The sequence below is a fragment of the Trichogramma pretiosum genome, unplaced genomic scaffold (assembly GCF_000599845.2).
Source record: "Trichogramma pretiosum strain Unisexual culture from Peru unplaced genomic scaffold, Tpre_2.0 scaffold193, whole genome shotgun sequence".
Lineage (NCBI taxonomy): Eukaryota > Metazoa > Arthropoda > Insecta > Hymenoptera > Trichogrammatidae > Trichogramma > Trichogramma pretiosum.
The window spans coordinates 30,054-49,303 of record NW_019640874.1 but is presented as its reverse complement, the minus strand read 5'-3'; the positions used below and the strand labels follow the sequence as shown (position 1 = coordinate 49,303).

Genomic DNA, 19,250 nt, shown 5'->3' with positions numbered 1-19,250 from the left:
GTTCGTACCGACGAGAGTCACAAATTCGATCTATAGTTTAAAATTTCAGAATTTACGACACACTAGAAAGTAAATTTCGGATCTATAACAGAGCTTTATTGATAAGGAAACAAAAAGTCCTTTGAATTAAATTTTATATCAAATTGAAACTTATCAATGCCAGCAGTTTTATACTAATTTTTTAGATAATTTTTTCTCATTAAGTGTCATAATCAATTTTTATTTAAAAATTCCCACGACACCCCTTAGGATTTCAATTAAATCTTTCGTCTTCAGTCTCCAGGTGAACCATTCATTGCACCAACAAGTATTGTTTTCGACGAAGATCCTCGAAAGGACAATCGTCCATTTAATTTCGTTTTAATTCACAAAATATGATTATCAACCACAAAATATCATAACATATTTACTTTTTCCGTATAAAATATATATACTTTACTCGCTAACAATTCGTAACTTTAATAACAATAATAAATCGACGAGATTACATAAACTTAAATGTCCACAGTGTTATTTACATATCACTTTTCGTTTTACAGAATAAAAACTACTAAATAATCGTATAATAATGCTAAGATAAATTATTTTTCCACTTTTATTTTTAACAGCATTATAAAATCTTTCTAACTTATGAATGATGCACAGACACACACACTAGTGCTGCTGCATATGGATAATGGTAATTGTGGCACTTTGCGCGGTTTTACGATACAAGATATCTCGAGATATCGATTTTTTTATTCTTTATCCTTCGGAATCATATGGCCTGTCATGATGCGCTATATTTAATCGACACACTCTTAAATCGTAAAAGCACTACTATACACTAATTATTCGTCGTCTAATCCATGCTCAAGTGGCTCTTGACGAGTCGGCCGATGACGTGGAGCGCCCTGAACGTCTTGTTCGGTCTCAGGCGTTGTCTCAGCAGGTAGTACGTCAATGCCCTCAGTAAAAATAGGATAACAAACAGCGCCACGAGATCGACCCAGTATACGAGATTCTCCATGCCTGTGCAAAAAAATGAATTGAAAACGATAAATAAATTGAAATTAATGCCAATGAAAAAAAAAAAACTAAATAAAAATGTACACACCCATGGCTCGCAAGAGTTGACGAGGCACGGCGTAATGACAATAGATCTCCTCCTCGGGGCAAGGCAATTTGGCCCGATTGTTGCCGTAGGTGGCGACGATCAGGCCCTCCAACCCGTACCTTATGTAGCTGCAGTACATGATGATCTTGCGGTAGATCGGTAGGGGCGCCTCGTCGCCGATCCCCTGCACGGCGAACAGCATCAGCGGCACCGTCAAGGCCGGCCCCACGAACATACCGTTCTGGTAAAAACACAAAAATCGCAATGAAATTTCACGATTTTGACTGTTGATTAAATTTTTTTTTTCGAGAAAAATACTCACCACGATGCTGAGCGTGCTGCCAATGGCCATGGCCATGCTCTCGGCTATGAGGGCGCACACCATGCACGTGGCGATGAACATGATGAAGCGGGGAGCTTCGATCGGTTGACTAGTAATCGGATAGACCATCGACAGGTAGAGGACGCACAGAATCAGCTGAAATTCACATTTTTGATTGATATATTTGATAATTTTGCAGGCGCAGAGTGTATGTAATTATTATAAGTTTGACAGGTGTTTGTGCGCGGCGAAGGTTGATTTAGAGGCAAGCAGCTAATGCGCAGTCCCCCCTCGTATTTATAGGTAAAAATATGTGCCGTTACAGGTATAACTCACGCGAAGCACATGTACTCAAGAGTATTATTTTTGAGAGCCAATATGTATAACGGTAAAGGATACACTTGTCATAAAATGCACAAATTCAGTTTCTCATAAATTAAGAATAGATTTTATTATTACAAACTATAAATGCGGAAGTTTAGTATATAAGTATATGGGTACCAACCTGAGCCGGTATGTTGGAGACGGTGAGCGCCGAGAAGTAGGGTCCCAGGTCGTACCAGCGATTGAAGTGTTCGCGCTTTATCAGCTGCACCTCTTGCGGGACTGGAAATGATAAAAAAATAATCAAGTTAAAGGTTATTTTTGATCGTTTAATGATGAATCAAAAAATTTAAATCGACACTCACAGTGCAAGAGGACCGGCAGCATCGGTATGTATAAGAAAACGATGATGCAGGTGAAGCAGAAGCCGAAATTGAAGAGGGTCTTGGAACCGTCGTTGCCAATGTCCAGGAAGAGACCGCCGATTATGAAGCCTAAAAATATGTGCAGCACGATCTTCAGGTACAGGTAATTCTGCAAAGAAATAAATAAAATTTCATTTCTATTTTAATATTAAAAGAAAAAAATTTAATGATTAATATTATTGTTATACCTTGTCCCGAAGGCTCTGCAGCATTTTCCTACGGAATAATATCGTGAACTGCTCCCACCAAGAGATTTGGAATCTCTCTTTTTTGTCGAATTTGTAGGCGGGCGTGTCTAGCTTGGCCTGCAGCACCACCGGCCGTCTCTTGTCGATCTTCACCACCATCCGGTCGATCCAATCGTAACCGTATTCGCCCGATGACACTTCGATCACTGTATACAAAAAAAAAATTTATCAAATTGCTGTACAATAATCATCATCGACATTATATTCAATTAATTAATACTCACGAAAATCCGCCGGATTGTAATGCTTGGGACACTCGAGGCCGATGCGGCTCATGAAGGGCACGATGTCGGAGACGGGGCCGCGATACGAGCACTGGCCCGCTGCCACGCAGTAGACGTGATGGAATTTGGCAAGTATGTTGGCGCTGGGCGTGTGGATCGAGCAGATGACGGTGCGGCCGCTCAGGGCGACTCGCTGCAGCAGGTCGATGCACTGTACCGAGGACAGCTCGTCGAGACCCCTATACATGATTGATTTTTCATTACTTCGGTTAATTTTGAAAATTATTTATTTTTATTTTTTGAACTCACGTCGTTGGTTCGTCGAGAAAGATGACGGGCGGATTGTTGACGAGCTCCAGGGCTATGGAGAGCCGCTTGCGCTCGCCGCCGCTCAGCCTCTCGGTCACCGTGTTCCTGGCCGCGTGCAGTCTCAATGTCACCAGGATATCATCCACCTGCGTATTTTACTACATATTTAAAAAGTCATAAAATTCACGAAAATAGATATATATTTATGACACGCGTGACACTATCGAATATAACTCTTCGTCGATATAACTTTTTTTTTTCAATCATCTATGTATCGTAAAAAAGCAAATAGGCGCGTGTACGCATTATTTTACATAATGGCCTTGCCCGGCCATTATACATCTTTATGAGTGTCGTGTGTGTGTGTGCTCCGGAAAAACTGCAGATTAAGTAGGTAATTTTTCATCGAGGCAAAAAGTCAAAAAAAATGCGCCAAAGTGGCAAAACATTGGGTTAATCGTGTCTTGATAAAGCCTATTATTATTTGCGCGTGACTCGAGAACGAGAGAGATGTTGCATCTCCGACATTACATTTGCCTAAATATGAGGATTGTTGCTCTCGCACATAGTGACGAAATTTGAGAGAGTGAGAGAGATCCAAAATGCAAGAACGAGAGAATGCGCAATATCCCTTGGCACATTTAATAGGTCTACGCGTCGCGCGGTACACACGTTTCCCGGCGAGCAGTTGTGCTCTTGCGGCTTCTGCGGTTCCACACACTCGATTGTGTGTACTTTGCACACGAAAAAAAAACATTTTCACGAGCATTTCTGTACGTACGCGCAAGGTAAAAACCGCAGATGGCGCGAATCGAGTTTTACGACACATTGACCATTATTTCAATCTTACATGTGTTTTTGTGTCGGAATGTGTAACCAGTTTGTTTATCAATTTTATAATAATTAATGATTAACAAATTATCCCTAGTTTATTCATCCTCGCGTCGCCGTAATTACGGTTGAATCGACGAAACATTGCGCAACTATTTCTCCCGGCGCAGATACATCTCAAGCGACAAACAAATTATTTTATGATTGCCACGTATTATATACATTGCAAACCGATTAATATAGTTTTGTATACTTATTAGAGAGCCGATGTTGAAACGTTCGTGTCGGTGAAAAATAATATCAACAATCGTCGCGAGTAAAATTTACCAAATAATCGTCGGATCAGAGATCGACACATAAACACATCGAGGTAGATTTATCGGCGCTTAATTTATGAATTTTTTTTCCAATATTGGTCGAGAATAGTAACCATGACATAAAAGTGTCGCAGCCATACAAAAACGCTCGAGATGGAATAATAATTAAGCAGTTTCTCAGGTAGGCATAATGCAGCGAATGATATTACGAAAAAAAATTAACTAGGATGATAAACGAAAAAATTAACAATTCGAAAAATGTATTTCATGAAAAAAGTTCATGATTCTTTTTTTTTTATTAATAATTACCTTTTTTCAAATAACGTCGATTCTTCATGAATTATACGTGAATTTAAAACATTTAAATTTAAAATTACTATTTACTTTTTGGCCAATGAAATATTGTTTTGGGCATGGGCCATTAGAACTAGGTATGTAGTATGTACCAATCAAAAGGGTCAGATTTTTTTCAACAGTTTATATAGTGTTACGTGGGTCGCCTGTCTCGAATATCTCTCATTTAACCCACGTATCAAAAGTCATATGATGTTCCGCGGTTTTTAATGATTATTTTCTGACTGTATGAAATTCAAGCATATTGCCATTCAACTATATTTTCAATGGTTATTTTAAATTATCTACTTTTAAGGCACCGATCCAGTCAAACGTAATTTTTGCTTTTTTCAAAGAAAGACGATCGACAGACTTGAATTATTTCACATGCTTAGCAACTTATATACAATTATTTTGAATTTACCACTTGCAGATTTACGGAATTCAGATATTCGCCATCTAATGGTGGGCGTTTAAAGTTCTATTGTGATATACAACGTGATTGGAAACTGACCTCAACGATTCGAAACGATTAAATTGTCATTTTCCGGTTATTTAAAATGCACTTAATAATTGTAACGTAATTGTAATAAAAAAATTGCCAAAAATAAGCCAACTAATCCAAAATAATGATAATAATAGTATATTCAAAAATATTGCAAATGTTTATTTTTTGATCTTTAGGCCATTATCAATGTTGAGCATTCTGCCAGCGACGTCGCTTAAACTTACCACAGCTTTCCTATCGCTCTTCGACACTTTACTTCCGAGTTTGAGATCGGCGGCAAAATACATTGCCTCCCGAACTGTGAGCTTCGGCTGAACCAGGTCCTCTTGCATAATGTAACACGAGGTACGTCTGAAATCTTTGAGATCTCGTGGATGGCCATTGATGTTTATGATTCCTGCTGCACCTTCGCATCTAGAAATAAAAATTATTTCAATTATAATTTACGTAAATAACGATCAAACATTTTGTCTGAAAATTGCATACAAAACATAATCGGCATTTCTGTCATCGAATAGATACAATTGTTTCGAGTTTATATTGACTAAATTGTTTTTACGAGCGTTAGAATAAAGGAGGAAACCTTCTGAGTTTTAAAAAAACTAGATTAAATTTTTTTTCATTCTTGCCTCGAGATTATCTTAAAAAAGTAGTATATCATAGTTTTTGTTCTCGTAAAGTCTATAATAAATATAATTAGTATTCAATTAGAATCTATCTTTAATACAATTAATGTATGCAATGAATATTAATTAACATTACTTGTTCAGTAATTAATGTCAGGCTCTTTTAATAAAGTAGCGTCTAATTTATATAATGTTAATAATATTGACATTAACGATCAATAATAAACAATTTTTACGACAGCCATTCAATCTTGATATTCGAATGGCGTTAAAACTTATACGATTACATCAATTATTCAATCACTGAGTCACCGAGTCATAATCCTATTATCAATTGGAAAAGAGCAGCAGTTGTTTATCTCGGTTTCATGCAAAATCGTCACATAGTCCTCCGCTGAATAATTCACCGTACCGTCGAGAAAAAAAATGTACTAATCTTTATTTCCGATAAAGCGTAGAGTGCCATGCAGCAAAAATCATTCGGTGGCACAAATGGCATCGTCAATTTTTATTAGACGTCGTGCGGCGCGTCTCGTCGAGCTCTCCTCCCCGCCCCGGCTCGGCGCTTCCTGTGTCGTAGGTCGAACGGTCAGTGATCTCCCGCGCCGATCCGATTGTATTTTCTCTATACTGTGCGAAAGCAATTTCGAGCGCTCTCGCGACGTAGGGAAATGAACCGATCGTCGATTCGAACAAAAAAAGAAAAAAAGAGAGAGAAGACGCTGATAATGGAAAGTTCAAAAAACGCATCATACTTAAGCTATTTTTATAAAAAGAAAAAATGTTCAACGGATGTCAATGACCTTTTTCGGACCTGAAAAATTTTCCAACATCTTCTTTTTTGCGAAGTTACAAAAAAGAGACGTAATTGAATTAAAGAAGTTATAAATCAAGCACGTATTTATAAATGCCCGACGTGCACCGACGTAGTCAAATATTAATATTAATAGAGCTCCGCAGCTCCTGGTCAAGGTCGGTTCGTTGCTACTGTTTTATGAAAAATCTTCACGAGTTTTATAGCATCCCGAGTAGCGCATGGAAACTTGTTTGAACGACAAATATTTGCCATCGTCATATTGTAAGTTTAATGCAATGCACACACAAAAGAGTTCGAGACGGTAGACAGACACTCCGCGTGCAAATTGAGCCGATTCTTTCTACAAATTTGCTCAGCTCGCCGGTGTAATAACGAGAACTATTATTTGCCCGATGTTGCGCGGAGAGAATAATTAGACGTTTTATTGTCTATTTTCAAAAGCAAATTGTTTATCTCACTTAGCGACGTTTACGGAAGCTGAGATATACATGTCTAATGCGCGAATCTCGCGAAACGATTGCGCAATCGCGTCGCTTACAAGAAAAAATCCTTGAAAAAAAAATAAAATAAAAACTATTAACAATATGTATTTTCCAATATTAGTAAATAGTCCGCAGTGTTGTGACTGCCAGAGAGCAACGATGCTAGAGTAAATGATCGTTAATCATTATACGAGTCGAATTTGATTTTTGACGCATCGGGGCCAAGGGTGCGTGGGTGAATCGTGAGCAACGACTCCGATTCAAAATATACCATCGGTGTACCGAGTTCTCCGCCTGTATATATAGCTCGCTTGAAATGCGAAACGCGAGCCGATTTCGTCCGCATGTAAAAGGACGTTTGGACTTTTAATATTCCGCGTGTGGTGCACAAATGTGTGTACAGTCGTAACGTGACTATTTGCCGGCCGACCGAATCTCGAGCTCGTATACGTTGTGGCTGTAAAATTCGTGACTGGAAATTCAATACCGAGTGATAATGTTCAAAAAACAATATCGTTCTCAGGGCTGCGTAAAAGTTTATATCGTTAAATAGGTAGTTCTTGTATGTTAAATCTTGAAAATAGAATTTGATATGTTCTTAACGTTTTACATATTTTTGTTCCACAGTCTTTTTTCTGAGTTTGAGTTGAATTGAAATACTTATTTATTTAATTTAATAATGTTCAAAATTTGCAGTAGTGCATACAGGCATTGAGAAATAACATAGATACGAGCTCGTTTTTTTTAGTTTTTATTTTATTTATTTTAATACAATATATTATCATTCCAAACATAAGTATCTTACAGAATATGAATATTAATTTTTTCCATTTATCTAAAACGTAATCTTCTGCAGTGTTTTGTACCTTTAAAAATCATTTGTTACAGAATGGAGAGGCAGCGAAAATCTCGTATTAGGTACGACGAGCTTTGGTCTGCAGCCGCCAAGCATATATGATACAAATCTTGGTTCATAAATGAATCTATGATTACTTCAAGACAACGAATTGGCAGTTTATAGCTCGTCAGCTCCAAGAGTGAATCCAGAGCCCAGCGTCGGAGAAATCCTCGATACATTATCTCGAACAGATGCAAAGCACAAGCTTCATACATGTACATGTAGGGGAGATATGGAGGAAAGTAGTAAAAGAGCGGATTCGTCTGGTAGTCCGTATATGTGAGCAGTTTTGTGGCCTCTTGTGGTCGCATCAGCATCAAGTCGTAGACGGACAAATTCGGCTTTATAATCGACTGTTTAAATTCATTGGCGAACTCATCGTACCAACCTGCTTCGAGTTTTGCCGACTTCTGGAACCATCCATGCTTAGCAAACGTATTCATAATCGTCAATGCGTCGCTTCGGCTCAGCAACCCGTTGACCGATACTCGATATTAATTTACGACCGAATTCTGTATAATAAGCCGAACACGACACTCGAGTATGCATGGCAGTTTGAATTGACCACGAGAGAAAAGTTATTCTTTTTTATGTGGAAACTTCTTATGGGATAATTTCGTTGCGCAGGCTAGGAGTTCGTGAAAAACAAGCGAACGAGACAGCGGGTAAGCATCTTTGTCAGTTGGCACGCTTAGCTGTGACATTGACCAGGACGCTTCAGTGCCGAGAGTCCGTTCGTTCGCTTTCCACGTGGTGCACAGACGCACTTGATTGCTTACTGTTACAATTTTTGACGCTCGTGCGACTTTGATACGATAGCGTCGTGTACATTCTTTCTCAGATTTTTGACATTTATCAGCATAAATTCGTGTTACCGTGTAGTTTGCTTGATCAACTGGATCAGTGGTTATTGTCAACGACATTTCTAGTGAATAAAATGGAATCCATTGGTTTATATAACTGCTTCGCCAGGTAATTTTCATGTTATGAATGAAATCGTAAGAACATCATAACAAAATACTTGATCTTATTGAGGTTATTTCAGAGTAAAAGAGGAGCCTAGTGATGTGTTCCTCAGTGAAAATGATTGTGGGACGAATGACGAAAAACCCGATCTTGAAAATTTCCAGCTCTCACCATTTCCGGCAGAAAATTCAGTAAGTGTTGATAATTATATATCCAACTCGTATTGTAATTATACGTCACTCGTACTTAATTTTTTTGCAGACCCATACCGTTCAGAAATCTGACGTAAATTGCAAAATTGATCTCGTTGACGAAGTGGAAATAGTCGTTGAATGTGAAGATGTCAAGCCCCCCTTTAATTTATTAAAAGTTGATGATATTTCTCAAAATCACTTGTTGAATAAAAAAGATACTGATGGTTATGAAACTCGGAACGTAATCAAAATAGAGAACGCGAGTGAAGTGAAACAAGAAGACATTAGCGACGTTGCAGTAGAATCGACTTCGAATTTCGAATGTGAATTTCACGAGAAAAAATTTCAAAGTAGTGTTAGCAAAAAATTCAACAACAAACGTAGACTCGAAACACACCTCGATACGAAGCATAAATGTGGAAAGAAATTCTATAGATGTGACATATGCGGCAAAACATTTACTCAAAAAGGTAATGTCAAACTTTACATCGATTCAGTGCATAGTGGAGTTCTATATTCATGTGATATACGCGGAAAGAAATTTAAACGCAAGAATTATCTCAAAATCCACATGGATTCAGTGCATAATGGAGTCCTACATTCATGTGATATATGCGAAAAGACGTTTGTACAGAAGAGTGGTCTCAAAATTCACATCGATGCAGCACATTATGGTATCACACATACATGTAAATTATGCGGGAAGACGTTTAAACAAATTAATGATTTGAATAGGCATGTTCAATCATCGCATCAGGGCATTAAATACTCATGTGATAAATGTGAAAAGAAATTCACATCAAAACAGTATCTCAAAATACACATTGATACGACCCATAATGGCATCACCAATGCATGTAATATATGTGGAAAGAAATTTTCAACGAAGGGTGCTATGAAAATTCATATTGGTTCGGTACATAACAGCATCACTCATACATGTGGTATATGGGGCAAATTTCCTGAAGTGTCCTAGCGCTCTGCCGCACGGCATTTTTTGGCCAAATCACTCAATTTCTAACTTGCTGTAAAAGTATCAAAACGCCCCTCAAAAAAATAACTAACTAATGGTTTCGATAGGAAATTTCCTCAGCTTTCCGATGGTGAGGTCCAATTTCCTGGAATTTTCCATTTTCACCCGGAAAATTGTCATCAAACATTCAGAGCTCAATATCTCGAAAAACGCCACTTTTTTTGCTTTTTTTATTGTTTCAATCGAAAGATGAGGTCATTTTACATCGGGTATGGTAGTTTTCAGAGTGTATTTTTGATGAAAACTAAGGAAAATACCGGAGGTTTTAGTTAGCGCTCGGCCGCTCGGCGCGATTTCCAGCCTTGCGCGGCTCGCTGTAACTTGTAACTCGCTCGTATGACATTGTGATTTGGCTAGAAAAATTATTAAACATACGGTTTCGATAGGAAATTTTCTCAGCTTTCTTATGGTGCAGTCGGATTTTCCGATAATTTACATTTTCACTAAAAAAAATGGACTTAAAGGTCTATTTTCTACTTTTTCTGGTGAAAATGTAAATTATCGGAAAATCCGACTGCACCATAAGAAAGCTGAGAAAATTTCCTATCGAAACCGTATGTTTAATAATTTTTCTAGCCAAATCACAATGTCATACGAGCGAGTTACAAGTTACAGCGAGCCGCGCAAGGCTGGAAATCGCGCCGAGCGGCCGAGCGCTAACTAAAACCTCCGGTATTTTCCTTAGTTTTCATCAAAAATACACTCTGAAAACTACCATACCCGATGTAAAATGACCTCATCTTTCGATTGAAACAATAAAAAAAGCAAAAAAAGTGGCGTTTTTCGAGATATTGAGCTCTGAATGTTTGATGACAATTTTCCGGGTGAAAATGGAAAATTCCAGGAAATTGGACCTCACCATCGGAAAGCTGAGGAAATTTCCTATCGAAATCATTAGTTAGTTATTTTTTTGAGGTGTGTTTTGATACTTTTACAGCGAGTTAGAAATTGAGTGATTTGTCCAAAAAATGCCGTCCGGCAGAGCGCTAGGACACTTCAGGAAATTTGCCTCATATGTGGGAAGAAATTTACACAGAAAAGAAATCTCAAAATCCACGTTGATTCGGTGCATCATTGAGGCATTAAAATTTAATAATCGTATGAAATTTAATGCACGCGTTCGGAAGACTACACGAATTCTCTCAAGTGTTATCTCGTTGTGTAAAAACAGCGTTTAAAATTAATAAAAATAAGAATCACTTTTGAAAGAAAATACAGTACATTCTTAATTGTAAGGTAATGAAATACAATTCTTGAACATGTCGATCGACGATTGATATTATTTTGCAGTTGAGTATATTTTGAACGCGGCACTTATGTACAGATTTGAATGATGTAAGTGGGTACTGACAGAACGGTCAAATTTTTACTATGTGAACGAGAACAATGTCTAAATTTATTAACATTTATAAAAAAAAATAGGAATTATCTCATTTTTTAGCAGGAAGCTCTTTAACTATTCATTTCGACTAGCAACATTCATTTCGACATCTTTCAACGGAGTTCGATCAATGCTTGGAAACGTGAAACCTTTGTCAACGAGCAATAAAAAATTATTATTATTTATTTCAATAATTAATTGCTATCCACGTGACCATGCGCGGCTCCAACATTATGAAACAGGGGGAAACATTCGAACGAATGTAAAATCAATCATTCGTTAGTTTTTATCAATACTCGGGGAAAATTTGAGATGCAGATAATGAAATGACCGTCTGTGATTCATGTACACTTTGATGCGACATTGAACCGTTCGGAATCGAAATTATCTCATAATTTATTCGACTAATGTAAATAATAACAATGGAAAATTATGCCTACTTGTATCCAGCAAGGACGTTGAGAAGAGTCGATTTACCAGCTCCTGATGGGCCGAGAATCGCCGTCAACTGGCCGGATCTAAATCGTCCACTGACACCGCGCAGTATCAGTTTCGAACCTATAACGAGAATCATTGCTTTATATTTTATCTATTGTTCTTTTATTATGCAAGATAGAAACATTCAGCTTTATGTTTCATGATTTATTTATTTTTTTTTTTTTTTTTACGATTTTCAGATACTGTAGCTAATTATAATTTACTCGATTTATTCATTTCCTTCATCTAAAATTTATTGTTATAAGTTTTTACTTTCTTCGCGTAACCAATCTGGTGATAACAAAACTGTAGATGCATCAGAAATGCAATTCAAAAAAGTTATTGATCAACTCGGTCCGAAAAATGTGAAAATATAACTTGTTTCAAGGTATATAGGAAAATTTACGCTTGACTCGAGTCCTGTTTATCGCTCCTTCTTAAGTTACAAATTAAACCTTCGGAAATAAACACGAGAGCCAAGCAGAGAACAATTTTTGTTTCATTTACCACTTTCACAACTTTTTTTCTTAGCCCAAGTCTTCTCGTATCTGTAAAACCCAAAAAAACAAGTGCGGCATAGAAACAATGGTATTTTCATAATTAGCCGCTTTTGTAACATCAAGATGCATCTAGAAACGAGCCTCTATTACGTCGAGATGTCTACGTCAAAGAAGAAGAAAGTATAATACACCGCAGAAGCGTCGCGTCAAACATCAGTCGGCGCGCGGGTTGTTCCATTGCCTTGGTAAGCGAATTTTTCGCCATTAAGGTCAAATCGCGCCGGTTATGTCACGCTGATCATTTTTGCATTACATAGAAACGTCTGGCAGCGTCTGCGGCGGCGTTATAGTGCATGTGAGAAATCGGTGATGCTAGCGTGCTAGCCGCGAGAGAGTCAATTTTTTTCTTTTTTTTTTTAAATACTCGTATCGCGATGACGCTCGCACAATTTTGTTATTTGGAAAGATTTCTTCCCGACCGAACATCGCGATGATTATTGTTTCTCCTCTTTTTTCCATGATTTTACATCGATTTTTACGATGTATCGCGCGGCAACTCGGCTTATAACGAATCTCAAAAACTACTACGTGACGTTTTTTTCAGATGTAATAGTGTTCGCGTGTGCGTATGTGTGTCACGCTAACGAACGATTAATTCGAGTACAGCGTCTTATTAAAGTCGCTTGTATTTTGAGGCAAATATCGACGTATATACGAAAGAAAAAAAAAAGAACGATCCAAACTTCAAAAGACATGATTCATCATTCGCGTGAGTTTTCAGCTAGACGAAATGCAGCAGGCTGCAATTCGAATGCAAAAAACGTTCACTCGAATGATTTGGGTAAAACTAACGTAATTTCAAGTATTTGATTGATAAGTGCCATTATTACTTATGAATTTTTAGTATCGAGCAAAAGAGCGGGTTATCGTCGCAACGAGCTTGTAAATGAACAGCTTTGAATATCTAAGCGCGATGAATAATATTAATTAAATGCGTGTGCCCGTGTGGTCGCGATCATATAGTTCATCGAGCTATAATCTCCGCGTATACATTTACTATTTACTTCTATCATCGAGTTTTTTTATTATCGCCCACGATATGATTTTAAAGCGACCACGTGGCCTTTTTCAAACATCGGCTCGAGAGTATTATATACACTATTATACGTACGTGACGTAGAGTAACGCGGCTTTAACTCGAATCGTTTTTCTTTCGCTCGGTGGCCTTGACGAGAGGAACTCGCAAAACTATTCAATTATTTAGTAATAAATTAACCTCCGCGACTCGTTCGATGATTAAAAAATTGCAACTACACATACCACCGTGTACGAGATAGCGTCAAATTTGTAAGGCAATTATTTTGACAAAGAGTATAAAAAATCTAAGATTAGCAGCACGTGTACATACAATTTGGTATTCTGTGTGTGTATAAAGATTTTCAATTTCGATACGATTGAGATTATATTTTTTGTTCGATAGCAGACTATACACACACATCCTGTTGTAAGCTCATTAATACGCAATGAGCTTTTTCGGGCGGCTAATTTTATAAAATTCAAACACTGAGCTCGGATTGATTCGCAGTCGAGTCCGAGCGATGTAAAAATAAAAGTATATACATACACGAAATATATCCTCGAGAATCACCTTCGAGGATATATATTTCGCGTACAGATGAAAAAAAAATCATTACCAAGCAGAATCCAGCCAAGTTCAAGGTAAGTATAGCGTTTGCGCTCGCTATATAATTGAGTAATAATTGTATGCAAATTAATAACGAATGTTGAATTACCGATGATTATCGCGGTAATTACGAGATAGAGACGGTTGTCAAAAAAGTATGTCTCTAATACACTATACGAGTATTAGGATGTATAGAGAAATGAGAAAAAAAAAATTTCACTCGACAAAAGGCCTATAACGATCGCGAATTTGTATATAATATGTGCGTGTACTGCTGAAAAAGAGATGTGCGGCGTTGCTGCTGCTGCTCATGCTGCTGCCGGCACGCGGACAATTATGATTTCCGTACTTTTCCATTGCTTACATGAATCACGGCTTTAATTATAAACGCACGCCATACGCTGTTGTATGTGTACATAAAAGTTTGAACGTTATACGCGCCGCCGAGCGAAATGACGGCAAAGAGGAGACGACGATGAAAAGCCGATCGATCGCGAAGTGAATAATTCATTTAGGTGCTAAAATTTTGGGAGTTTCAAAATTCAAAGAGATCAGCTTCGCAAATGCGGAATGGGGAAAAATTAGTGTGATCATTCAGATGTATATTTTATCTTGTAAGCTTACAACCGAGTAACAAGACTTTGTGTGTGTAATTGTTTGAATAAGTTTTTCGGTTGACTTAACTCGCTCGCGATGACAGCCGCGACTCTACTACCGCTCGGTAATTATTCAAATTCCGACTGAACGTCACCCGACAAAGTGTCTTTGATGTGCGTATATAGAGGCTCAGTTTGTGTGTGTGTCCGCGACGACGAAAAAAAAAATCGTTATAAAAAAAAAGAAATCTATTTTGACGTTCGAGATAATTGAGCGGAAATGGAATTGAATAGATTTCCCCCCAAAGATTTAATACCAAGACTCATAAATGAACAATCACACATTTACGATTCAATTATCGATGCGCGAAAATCTCAACGACAAAAAAAATACACACAATACAGTCTTACCTTTTCTGCCGGTCGGCACACTGTACGTGACGTCGTTGAAGTCGATGTTGACCGGCGTCATCTTGGTGAGGTGGGCCAGCGTGGTAAAGGTCGCCTCGCCGTTGCCGTTCGCACCCGGAGGAGCCACGACGCAGCTCTGCTGCTGCTCCTTGAGATCGATCTGCTGCTGTCGCTCCATTTTCGTCGCAATTATTTATATTGCTCAGGAGTCGGTCCCAATTTCGAGACGAAATAGACCGAAAATCCAACCGGCCTGCGTATCAGCTCTGCCGATCTCGCATATCTCTCGAGTGGCTGCTGCCGTCTCTTTAACGAGCGGTACTTTTGATTTCTGAAAATCTGACGGAAATGCGACACTCGTTAATATGAGACAAGATAAATTGCTAGTTTGATTAAAAATTACTAGATTCTATTAATAGTTTGAGGATAAAATCTTTAGAGACAGGTAAATATTAAACAATCATAATAGAGAAAAAAAGGAAGCTATAACACACATCTTTAAAACCGGACCTTATGTAAAAGATGACTCTATCGGATCGTTGCGTAATTTTTTTCGTCTAATTCAATTTACAAAAAACAAAAAAAACAATCCTTTTTTTTCGATGATATAATTCTCGCGCAGTTTCTTTCTTTTCGTTTTTTCTATGTTGTCACAACATTGCGATATACGGAAAGATCCTTTTCAAAAATCAGCTCGTCACGATTTTCCTGGCTCGTAGAAGAAATTCATCAATCTCGATGATGAAAAAACAACAAAGTTGTGAGCGCGAGATGATAAATGACGAATCTCCCGCATTCGGAAGGAGGCGGCAAGAGAAACTATCCGTATAGTTAGTCCGCGAACGAGGAAACGGAATGCAACATTCACTTTAATAATAGCCACTCTTTAACTTCCTCGTATACGAAGGCAAAACTTTATTTACGAGCGCGATGGATGAATGACCGCGAGGGGAAGACTCGAGTTAACCTTTGGAAAAGTTAATTATCGATTCGCGCGATTTATCGTACAAGAAGACGAGTCGAAATAAATTAGAAGAATTTTTGAATATTGCAGCATGAAACGAAAGTCGTCCGTATATTTGTCGAGCTTTGATGCAGCATAGACAGCTGTGCTTGCGTGACACAGATACGAGAATGTTGTGTGTAGGCCAACCTGTAGGCAGACATATATATAACGTAATAATACATAAGGCATGTGTAGCAGTCGACGCAAAAAGTATAGCTGCTGCTGCACACACGTTGGAATATTACACCGACCGATCGAAGGAGAGCATCGATGTATAATACACAGCCGCCGCGACAAAACGACCAGAAAAAAGCTCCCTTTGTGCTGTCATAAAATTATAACACACATCAGCTGTCTGCGTAACGATTCGATCCTGCAAACTAACAACAACAACTAGACTAGCAACAACAACATCGACTTTTATATAGAACATAGGCACGAAGAATGAGTCAGTGGTATTGCGGCAGAATATAATACGGAGACGCGGATGAAAAAATTACGATTTTTAACTTTTGTTGTGTTGCGCGCGCGTGTCCGTGGAGCGAGTATAAAGGTATATTATTATTTATTTCGTCGGTCGCGTTCCGTCCGACGGTAATCACCTCCTCCTCCCATAATGGTGTTTGACTACATTAACAAAGTGGCATTGTTGTTGGACAACAACGAGAACAAAACTAGGCGTATAGTATATTTATGTTTTCTTTTTTTTTTTTTTAAAGACAATTGAAAGTGAGTTATATGCGCGCGGAAAAAATTGACATCTCATCGTTCGCGATACGTATCGTTGTATATTAAACGTATACGAGAAAGAGAGAGAAAGAGCATGACACGATTAAGTTCACTCGGCGCATGTCATACTGTGCGATTTTTAGCGTCTCGTCCAAAGCGTTTACAACGATAAAACTATATCGCTATCGCTATATAGTTCGATTCGAATATATTTTATTTGCGCGTCGCGCAAAAGTTTTTGGAGCGAGATTGTGCACTACTGCAAGAGAGAACAGAGAGAGCAGAGATGATAAAGCCGGCTCTTGAGTCATACTATATAATGTGCACAGAGCGCGAGAGTGTAATCGGTCGTTACTGTTGCGAGATGAAATCGGATCTCGGGGTTCGACGCGCCGATATATATACAATTATACAGCGATAAGGGTGGTAATATGCGCCAAACGTTCATACTCGTAAGTTTAAATGTCATATTAAAAAAGTACTCACAGGGCAGTACGAAGCGAATTAAAGAGCGTCATGTATAAGTGGTGGTGTCTAATCGGTCGACGATCAACGACGCTCTCGCTGCTGATGTTGTGCCCGATCGTTACAAACGTTCAAAGTTCACCCACGCACTCTTTATACAGCATGATCAACCGATGCCAACTGTTTTTTTTATTATTATTAAATGAGAGACGACTACGACGTCAACGTTTAGACGGCGCGACGTAGACTATCGTGCATGTCAGTGTTGCAGCTTCATAGAATCTTATATATCTATATACATGTGTATGTATGTACAACGCGATGTAACTGCGGCGAACACCGCTGGATTACTAAGACTCGGGGCTCGCTCGCCTCGGCAAGTATATAGCCGTGTGGTACAACGCGCGAGTTGCGCGCTTATGCTCGCCTCGTGTGCCTTCGTTCGTTCGTTCGTTCGTTCGCTCGTTCGTTCGTACTCGCGGACCTTAGAATAGCTGCTGCTGCTTCGCCTTGTTTGCTTCTCTCTCTCTTTCTTTCTCTTTGCTGCTGCAGCTGCGCTGTGCTGCATTAGTGTACGTACATCGCTGCTGCTGCTGCTGCTATGCGTGTGCGTCACAAGAGAAGCCCTATATACATGCACAGCTGCACTTAGATTCTGTGTGTGTGTATATTTGTGTGTGTTGAGGCTGACCACCTACACACACATGTGCACACACGCGAAGCGCCTGCACGTAGGTACTACGCAATAAATGACGAGGCGTAGAGAGAAGTCGCTAACCCCGGGTGGCGGTGGGCAAAGACTCTTTCTGCGCCTCTATATGTATGTGCATGTATATATCTACTACTGTGCGCCTCTCGCGCGCTTGCGTTAGAACTTCCTATTTTCAAACGAGCGATATCATCGGAAAACGTATTGTTTTTTGCATACTCGAAACTACGAGAGTTCCGTCTGGATAATTAATTATTTATCGCGGATCGTTCGTCGGCTGAGATTTTTCGAGTTTCGAATTTCGCGGATAAAACTTGGAAACGAGAAAAAAGCATAGATATCGACGAAAGCTCGATCGATTTCATCGTTCGAACAAAAATAAGCTTCTTTCATGGCTGCTTGTACATATCAATTCTCGTAAACAAGTAATAGGCCAGTTTTTAAATCGCGTATTCTAATCCACCTCGCGTGATTTGTTTTTTTTTCGTCGTCGTTGTCACACGAAGGACACGAATAATTGCTGGTGTTTTATACCGGAGCAGAGACAGAGAGAGATTTGTGCCTCGTCGTGGCGATTCGCGGTACAAGCCGTCCCCGCTGGCCCGAAAAATTCCGCGAAAAATCGGATTTTCCTGATACCGGACTGTATACAGCACACCACACACCACCGATGAATCGGATATTACATTTCTCGCTGGTGTGTGCAGTTGTGTAGCGGAAGAATTGGACAACAACGGACAGTGATTGGTCATATATGTGTACGCGCGCGCGCGCGCATATAAGTGAGAGAGAGAGAAAGACTTTGACCGACGTTATTGACTTCCACTCAAGGAAAACAGGTTAATTTCTGAAAAATCTCACAGGCAATGTACGTAGGAAAATCTTTACGGTCGCGTTCGGGAATTATATATGACAGTAATTATCCTTGAACTCCAAAGTTCATCGAATGATAATAATAATAATGATAGTAATCGATAAGAATCGTCAATAATCGAGTCAAAATTAATTTCGTAGGTTTATAATTTTTTTGTGAAAATTTGTAGTTTCATAGTTTTGTCTTGTGCTCTATAATGACCCTGATAGGAAAGCTCGACATTATTAATTGTTTAATGACCAAAAAATGATGATTTAAAATGTTTTAAAATACATTATATTAATCAGCCTGTTTCTTTTGCAATTTTTCTATATCGATTACGTTCAGTGTATTGTAAATAATTTAGAATTGTTTAAAAAAATGTAGACCAGTTTTCAACTGCTTTAAGCATCCGCCACTGGGTGGCGAGTACCTTTATTTCTGTAAATCTGCAAGTAGAAAAGTCAAAATAAATGTATACATTGG

General features: G+C 38.6%; 1 protein-coding gene across 1 annotated transcript; it reads right to left on the bottom strand.

Annotated features, from left to right (window-relative positions):
- Positions 1-308: 308 nt before the first annotated feature.
- Positions 309-17,592, bottom strand: LOC106655295 (ATP-binding cassette sub-family G member 1-like). Its single transcript, XM_014375621.2, has 12 exons — positions 17,224-17,592; positions 15,003-15,341; positions 11,775-11,892; positions 5,162-5,351; positions 2,949-3,094; positions 2,640-2,878; positions 2,356-2,561; positions 2,108-2,276; positions 1,924-2,024; positions 1,419-1,574; positions 1,097-1,337; positions 309-1,011 (listed from the first exon to the last, which is right to left on the bottom strand). Exons 2-12 carry the CDS (start codon positions 15,178-15,180, stop codon positions 842-844), a joined length of 1,914 nt encoding a protein of 637 aa, XP_014231107.1. The 5' UTR covers positions 15,181-15,341; positions 17,224-17,592; the 3' UTR covers positions 309-841.
- Positions 17,593-19,250: the final 1,658 nt, after the last annotated feature.

Excerpts from the sequence above, each read along its gene's own strand:
- LOC106655295 (XM_014375621.2), bottom strand. The coding sequence starts at position 15,180 with ATGGAGCGACAGCAGCAGATCGATCTCAAGGAGCAGCAGCAGAGCTGC. Across the intron at positions 11,893-15,002 it reads TGTGCCGACCGGCAGAAAAG|GTTCGAAACTGATACTGCGC; the intron begins GTAAGACTGTAT and ends TTCTCGTTATAG. Across the intron at positions 2,025-2,107 it reads GCTGCCGGTCCTCTTGCACT|TCCCGCAAGAGGTGCAGCTG; the intron begins GTGAGTGTCGAT and ends TATCATTTCCAG.